Raw genomic sequence first — 8,353 nt, forward strand, 5'->3', positions numbered from 1 at the left:
CCAGGCTCCTGTAACTCGAAGTTGGCCAGTGGGCACCTCAGGAGCTGGTTGGCACAGCTGCTCGGGGACATCAGGGGGTCCCCCTGGTTCGGCCCTACAGGCGCAGGGGTGGCTCCATCAGTAGCTGCCTGTCAAAATTCCAGTATCACAGCCCCACGGGACAACTTCCAAAAGAGATCCCATCTCCTCCTTCCCCCAAAGCCCCTCAGCATCCTCCACCATTCCATCAGCCAGAAAAGCAAGCTCTCCAGACCCCCTAGCTGGAGGCGGCATAGTGGGGTCAGAGTGTGAGCGATGGAATGGGGACTCTGTACTATGATCCAGGATGTCTCTCTGGTGAGCAAGGGTTCCCGGCCACGGGGTCTCGTCCTCCATGAAGGAGCCGGGCGGGCACAGGGCAAGCCCAGGGTCCAGAGGCCCTGAGGACCAGCGACAAGGCAGCTGAGCCCCATGGGATGGGGGAGAGCAAGGGGCTGCTGGGGGGCTGCTGGGGGGCTGGCTGACACCGGGCACGGGAGAGGCCGAGACGGGACAAGAGGGAAAGCGGGGAAGGGAGACGCGCAAGGGGCCGGGAGCAGGGGCAGGGGGCAGCAGGACCGCCCTCCCACGGAAGCCGCCTCCACGTGTATTAGTTAAAGCCAGACACAAACACAAAAGGGGGCCACCCGGTGTGGCCCTGGTTCCTCAACCCCAAATACCATGGAGGAAGGAACGAATTCACTAGAAGTCATATCAAATGGGTCCCAGACAGCCTTTGGCTTTAAAAATGCTGTTTATTTTTTTTTCTCCAATTATAAAAATAATACATTATCCAAACAGCTAGCTTAGGAAACACAAAATTCCGCCCAGGAAAACAACAAAGAGAGCCCTCCACCCTGCTGGACGGAGATGAGCTGGTGGTCCCTGTGACGACGGCGCGGCCGAGGCCCGGCCTGCCCAGAGCTGAGAAGGGGCTGCAGGCCAGAAACGCACGGTGAGATGCACGGGACGGAGCCACAGCGCGTCCACCAGCCTCTAGACACCGACCCTCCCTCCTCGGCGCCTGGGGGCCCAACATCCAGGCCCCGCAGGGACCCTCAGCGGCTGCCAGGGAAGCAGAGCGCACCCAGACGCTCTGGGAGGATTTTAAAAGTTGGACTAGACTCACAGCGACCCCAAGGCATCTGCACACGGCGCGGCGGCCTTCAGATCTCCCCCGGGGACCATTTTTAAAACGAGTTACCTCCCCACACCCGGGGACACAGAAGAGCACATCCTGGCTCCCCAGGCACAGGGCCAGCCTCTCCTCCTCTCAGCCAGATGCCCACGTCATGGCACAGGAGGCTACGAGCACAGCACTGACCACGGGCAGGGAACCATGGGCCTGTGGGTGTGAGCGTGTGTCCCAGGGCACCTTGGACCGGGCGGTCTCTCAGGCCTCGGGGTCCTCCATAAACCTTGAGTAACGCCTGCCTCTTGGGCTCCCAAAGGGAATAAATGAAACACCAGGGCAGGTCACACACCTCAAGGGCAATGTGTGCCACCGCGCCCGTCACCCCGGCCATGCCAGCCCTGTCCTCCATTTTAAAAAACGGCCCCTCTGAGCACTGACCGAAGCCCGGGGAGTAACGGGTGCTTCTTCCGCCCAGTGCCAGGTCGGGATCCAGCCGGGCCTGCCAGGTGGCGGGAACCCATGTGCCAGCGGCCTGAACCCTGGAGCGGAGACGAGCAGCCCTCGAGGGCTCTGCCAGGGCCATGCCCAGACTGCGGGGCAGACAGGACCCGACCCAGGACGGGCTTGTGCGGAGGGGCCCCCAGCGGGGGAAGACGCAGGCCACGCGGGGGCACCTCGGGGAAGGGGGCCCTTTCACCGGCCAAACTGGACCCGACCCTGTAAAACGATGAATCCTCCTCACTGTCTTGCTTTTAATCACGTTTTTCAACACTTAACATGTGAACATCTGCTCCTCGATGTCCCATCTTTGTTCATCTGTTGTCCTCAGAATGAAAATCCAGAACCTTCTGCGCTGATTTTAAAGTCGGGCTGAACATTCAATAATGAACAAAGCTGGAATCACAAGAGGAAGAAGGTGGGTTTTTAAATGAGCGCAGACCTCACTCGAGGCCACCACCCTCCATGAGGTCCTCGCGCCTGCTCCCTGGATGGCCCCGGTTTCCTCACAGCGAGGTCACAAGGACTTGCTTTATGGACCAAAGATATGGCACTGGTGACCCCAAAACCGTTAGCAAAGGGAGCCCCCGGGGCGCCCAGCCACGCCTAAGACGGGCACCCCGATCAAAGAGAAACACGTGGGACACAAACCTGCTTAAACTTCCCTCTAATTCTGTCTAAGTCTTCATGAAGTTTATCGTAAGTAGGGTCATCGTAAGGGAACTTCTGAATCATCCTGATCAATGCCTCTAAGACCTTCATCTTTTTGCTGTAAAACACAGAAAGAAAGACCTTCAGTCCCCGGCATGGCAGGCTCGGCCTATGCAACAGGTGCCGGGCACGGCCCTTAAGGCAGCAGTGCTGAGCACGCCGGGGTTCAGGAGCTGGCGGCTAACGGTCATCACACTAACAACCTGCCCCCGCCTGGCAACGGGCACCCGCCCCCCCACGCCCGACATCAGGTGAGAACTGACCTCACCAGGCCGGCTCCAGCCTGGACCAGCGGCCGAGGCAACATGACAAGCACCCAGACCACCGGTCCCCAGGCCTGAGCCTGGAGCAGACAGAGCCAGAAGGAGAGAGCGCTGGGCGTGGCCACGCCTGCTCCCATCTGGGGGGTTTCTCGGCTCCAGAACCTTCCCACCCAGGGCCTCAGGGAGTTTAACAGCAGGTAAACACCAGGCCTGCTCTGTCCACAGCATCTGCTGCCTGAGTTCAGCCCCCTTCCCCAGGAAGACGAGGGGCTGAGCCTGGAGCAGGACTGCCCCGAGGCACTCAGGGACTTCACGGCTCTGGGCCTCGGCGTCCTCATCTGTAAAATGGGGCCCTGATGGCCACCTGCCAGGTTCAGGAGGATCAGTAACCCAGAGAAAGCCCAGGGCTTGCCACAGAAGAGCGCTGAGTAACGGTCAGTCTCCACCACACCCTGGAGGCCAGGGCTCCCACTGGGAAGGGCAGGCGCCCTTCTGGGTCACAGGCAAGCGACCCTGCCCACCTCTGGTCACTGGGCATCAGGAGCATACTAGGGATCTGTTCCCAGGGAATCTCGAAGGACTTGTCCCTTATGAAGCGACAGCCATTCAAAGCGACCAGGACCCGCTCACATTTCCTGTTCTGAAACCAGTTTACAAGAATTACGACAGCTGCCTCTCAGGGAAAACACAAACCCGCGAAGCATCACAGCGAGTGAAGGAAAGCAACAAGGCGCTCGGTTCCAGCAGACAGAAGGCAGATGCCCACACATGGGAACCGCTGTGCGTGCCGGACGCGGGGACCACCGCCCACTCTCAAGGCAGCGAGCAGCCCCGCCCGACGGCTGGTCACTGCAGCTGCTCCAGACGCACGGCCTGGCGCACGGTCAAGACCGGTGCACGGTGGGGGTGTGGCCCGCTCATGATCAGGTCAGGAAAACGGGGCTCCACCGGCCTGCGGGAGGGCAGGGCATCTCGGGGAGGGTCAGAAAGCCACGGTCCTGCAGGCTGAGACGGGCCCCCACACGCCTTCTCCGGGTGAGAAGCCCCCGGCTTCACTGAGGGAGGCTGCACAGGGCGGGCGCTTCTCCTCTAACATCCTTACTTGGAACATAAGGCAGCGGGAGGCCCTCTGTCTGCGTTCCACCGTTGTTTTTTTAAACTGTAGAGACTTAGAAAATCCAAAAATCACTTCTCTAAGATGAAGGGGTTTAGGCTGTGGTTCAGAGACCACCAGGCTCCGCTGGTGGGGTGGGAGCAGCGGGGCTCCCACCAGCCCTGACACAACCCACGTGACCCTCCCCCTGATGGAGCCTCGGGACACGGCTTTAGGACGGCAGCGGGGTTGGGGGGGGGACCCTGCCCTGGGGTGTGAGTTGGCAGCCCCCAGGTACAGGAACCTTCACACCCTCCATGCGCTGCAGACACCAGCAAAGGGACAAGGGGAGGCTGCTGGAGAATTCCAAGACCAGGCACGCCACCCCCACCTTCGCGGGCCAGGAGGGCAGAGGCACCTTCAGCCCTGACCGCCGCCCAGTGCTGCCACACGCTGCCACCCACCGTCCCAGCCAGATCACCGGCTATGCCACCGCCCACTGGGTCTCTAGAGGAAAACCTCCTCGAGGTGGCCTGCGTGGTGGACAAGCTTGTCAGATCCCACTGATGAGTAATGGGACAGGTCAGACAGCAGCGACCCCAGAATCACCCAGACCCTGTCTTGGGCACCCCTGCTCTGACACGTGGATACAGCAGTGGCACAAATTCTAGAAATTCAAAGCATTCCAAAGAAGATGACAAGTCGCGTGGACGGGGGAATGCGGCTTCCGCGCCCTGCCACTCACGCTCCTGGAGCCCCGCCCTGGCCAGGCAAAGCCACCAGGCATCCGAATGACGGGCAGCCGCTGAAGTCCCGCGTGGGCTCCCCTGAGCGGCAGCACAGCCTTTCACAGGTGGGTGAAGAGTGAAGACCGCGGGTGGGGACAGGGTCCTGGGGTTTCGGGAAGCGGCACCCGTAACTTCTGACAGGTGCAGAAGGCTTCAAACGCTACAAAGGACAGCTAACAGCTCCTTAGCGCTTCCTGACATGGGCGAAACACACGGGCCCGATCACCTCGTTAGACCTTCTGGCTACGTAAAAAGTCCCAATGACGGTGGAGTCACCATTTCTAAGCCTGGATCACACCCAGACTACCGTGCTCTGTTTATCAGAAGCTCAGGGGAAACGAGAAGATAAAATCGTTTTTAACCTGCCTTGACTGGCAGGGAGTGCTTGAAGACCTCCAGGGAAAAGGCGGGGGAGATCAGAGGACCCTTGAGAAAACAGTAGGTAATCATCCAACACCCCAAACGGGCCCGCACCTGCTAGGCACTATTTCCTGTAAACCTTGTAACAACTGCATGAGGTTATTTCAGCTCGATTATCTTCTCCATTTTACAGATGAGGAGACTGAGATTCTAACCACTCGCGAACAGGGCGCGCCACGGAACCGCAACTCTGGTCCAGACGCCAAAGAAGAAAGGAGGTTTGGCCTTACCTGTCTCTCTCAGTGGCGCAACCGTGCAGGAGACCTCTCCAAGCAAATGCGAAGCCTTGGTAGCACCCAATCTGTGAATTGACGAGACATTTAAGAGTGCAATGAATAACTGAGCGCTGTATTTGATCTAATTATCAACCTCTCGAAACTAAAGTGGGGGAGGGCGGGAGGGGCACAGGGCGCTTCTTCTTGTGCTGGAGCAGGAAATGGAGGTCAGAGGTTGAGCTATCAGCGGGACAGCCGGCCTCCAAGGCAGCCCACTGGCCCCGCCTCCCCGCTCCACTGGTACTGTGCCTGCGGGGTCTCCCGACTGTATCGGGTGGCCGAGATGAGCAGAACACAGACGAGGAGGCGGCACGTGACCTCCGGATTTAGGTGTTAAAGTGCAGTGTCGCCTCTGCCCTGCCCACCTGGGCCACCCACACAGGGTCAGGGGGACGCCTGGGCGGCCCTAAGCAGAAGTCCACGTGCTGAAGACGCCAAGGGGGCGAGCCATCTGACAAGCACCTCTTCTGGCCCCAGGCAAGCCTTTGAGTGGCTGACTCTTAACTCCAGCATCAGGGGCCCTGAGCCAGAACCACCCAGTTCAGCTGCTTCTGGACCACGGACCCCCAGGACCTCTGTGAGATAAGTAACACTGGTTGTCTTAAGGCCACATGCCTTGTACTGATTTTGTTTTGAAGCCACAGATGCCTAATACAGTTCCAGTGGCCTCAGACTTCGCTGTTTACGGCCAGTCACCTGTACATGAGGGCCCATCCAGGAGACAAAAGGCGGGAGAAAAGGACAATCAGTGATTTGTTGGAATTCCTGTGTAAATATCCACGGCATGCTCTCACGCGACACCAGAGTGCTCACCCTCTGCAGGAGGACTTGGCACCACGACACTCGATATCCACTGAGGTGACGAGGGGCTTCTTTTTCCTCCAGCCCACCTGCCTGGGTCATCGCCACACAGCACAGGCTCTGCAGGCTCTGTCCTAAGAATACACCGCCATCCACAGTCTACCTAGCCTACTGCCATTTTAAGAGGCCTGAAATTGTGGCTTGATCATACTGACCATCAAAGTAAACTGTCAACAGTAAAAGAACAGGACTCCTTTCTAGGTGGCGGTGGGGCAGGGGGAGGTCCCTACTCACTTCAGATCCGACTTTAGCTCCATGGAGCGTGCCGTGCCATCTCCCTTCGATCATACCCAAACTGCTTCCTTCTTCATAGCCTTCCCGGTACCCTTCCCCGTGAAACCTGTGGCGGAGAAGCAGCAAGTCTAAATAAACAGGAGAAAGAGGATTCTTCCTGGAAAAACTCGTCTCCTCCACGTGACCCAGACCTAGACCCAGATTGCAAGACGAGACCTAGCATCACAGAAAAATAAGAGAACCTGAACCATAAAACTTAGGTCCAACGTCAGCTCCACCCCTCCCTGAGCCTCTGCTGTGGCAAGTCGCTGTACTTCTTGAAGCCAAATTCAGCTCTTCTACAATACAATGAGGAAGCTGGGCTAAATCAGGGATTCCCAAACCAGGGAGAATACTGGAAACACACAGGAAAATCCCAAAGATACAAATCCAGGAGCCTTGCCCTTCGTCTCACTAAAGTTCAGGAATCCGCTTTTTGAAATTTCCGCAGTGACTTAGTCAGCAGCCCCAGTTCTGTGAGTCTGTAAGCTAGACTGTTTGGGCAAGTGCTTCAAAACAGACAGACAAACGAAACTCTGCCGTCTGCACCAGGCTTTCCATCACACTTCAGAAGCCAGGCAGAGAAAAGTGCCATCTGCTGCTGCTGCAGCTAAGTTGCTTCAGTCCTGTCCGACTCTGTGCAACCCCAGAGACGGCAGCCCACCAGGCTCCCCTGTCCCTGGGATTCTCCAGGCAAGAACACTGGCTGCAAAGTGTACCACGACTGCAGGGCCTGTGGTAGAATACAGGCTCTGACTTACAGGGGCCGGCAGCGGAACTGTCACAACCCACGGGCCACCGAAGTGAAAAGGGCTTGCTGGAGCACCCGGCGAGGCCAAGTGTGTCATGCCCACTTATACTGGCTCCCGCGCCCGGAGTGACCTTGCCTCCCCATCGCAAAGACGGGATCTAGTCCACAAGTCGGGATAAAACAGATAATGGGGGTACAAGGCTTAGTTCAGCCTGCAGCTCACAGCAAGTGCCAAATGAACTGTCAGCGACTGATCGCTTCCTGCTCCCTCTTTCTCAGGGACGTCTATCGATGTCTCAAGCGGGCTGGGCACTAGAAGACAGCCATCAAAGCAGCCAAGAGCTCCACCACCCCCACCCGCCGCCACCCCTGCCCTGTCACAGCCCCTAAGCGCTGCCCAGGGGCTCAGGAGGGAAAAGGAAGACGCCTGACACCTTGATGAGCCTGTCCGTGAATGCGGCCGTCTGTCCTACTACTGAGGAAAGAGAAAGAGGTGGGCAGCGCCCAGATAGCAGAGGTCCGCCCCACCCGAGGAGGGGGCGTCCCTGGAGGGAGGCAGTCACCAGGCCGAGCAGATAGATGCATGGGGGCAGCCCCGGAGGAGGGAGGCGGGTCCTGAGGAGCAGCTGGGCGCCTGGCGCTCGCCCGAGAAGGGGAAGTACCAGCATCCTGGGCCCTCCCGCGCCGGCTGCCCCCGGGACCCCAGTGCGCTCCCCCAGGGCCGCAGCCCAAGGCTGAGAGCCGACACGCCAGGGCTGGGGGCCCCGACCCACCCACCTCTCATCTGCCATCACGACAGCGTCGAACATGTCCTGATCCCCGGCCATGGCGGCCCCCGACCAGCCCCCGCCCGTCGGACTCCGACGCCCCGCGATGGAGCCGCAGACACGCGAGGCCTCAACTCACGGAAACCCCGGCCACTCGCGACGCCAAGTTCACTTCCGGCGGCGACCGCGCGGGGCAGGCCGGGTAACGACGGCACGCCGGAGGGCTCAGCACGCGCCGGGGCAGGCCCAGGGCGCGTGCGCGGCGGCGGCGGCGCTGGGCGGGGCTAGGCCGGGACGCGGCCCCGCCCCGAGGCCCCTTGCCCCGCCCCCCGGCTCGGGCCGCGAGCCTGTTGGTCGGTCCCCACCTGGAGCATCCACCTGGCCACGCGGGGCTGACCCGTGATCTCACTTTCCCAAAACCAGGCAGAGGCCACCGAACTGCCCACAGCGGCTCAGAAAGGACCAGGGAAAGAAACTTGGAAAATTTATCAAAGAACCAA

At 59.6% G+C, this 8,353-nt stretch overlaps 1 protein-coding gene across 1 annotated transcript; it reads right to left on the reverse strand.

The window, feature by feature from the left end:
- Positions 1-753: 753 nt before the first annotated feature.
- Positions 754-8,050, reverse strand: LTO1 (LTO1 maturation factor of ABCE1). The gene is made up of 5 exons (XM_040255273.1): positions 7,864-8,050; positions 6,297-6,402; positions 5,157-5,227; positions 2,303-2,420; positions 754-2,047 (listed from the first exon to the last, which is right to left on the reverse strand). Exons 1-5 carry the CDS (start codon positions 7,911-7,913, stop codon positions 1,979-1,981), a joined length of 414 nt encoding a protein of 137 aa, XP_040111207.1. The 5' UTR covers positions 7,914-8,050; the 3' UTR covers positions 754-1,978.
- Positions 8,051-8,353: the final 303 nt, after the last annotated feature.

Source organism: Oryx dammah, unplaced genomic scaffold, assembly GCF_014754425.2.
Source record: "Oryx dammah isolate SB20612 unplaced genomic scaffold, SCBI_Odam_1.1 HiC_scaffold_15, whole genome shotgun sequence".
NCBI classification, from domain to species: domain Eukaryota; kingdom Metazoa; phylum Chordata; class Mammalia; order Artiodactyla; family Bovidae; genus Oryx; species Oryx dammah.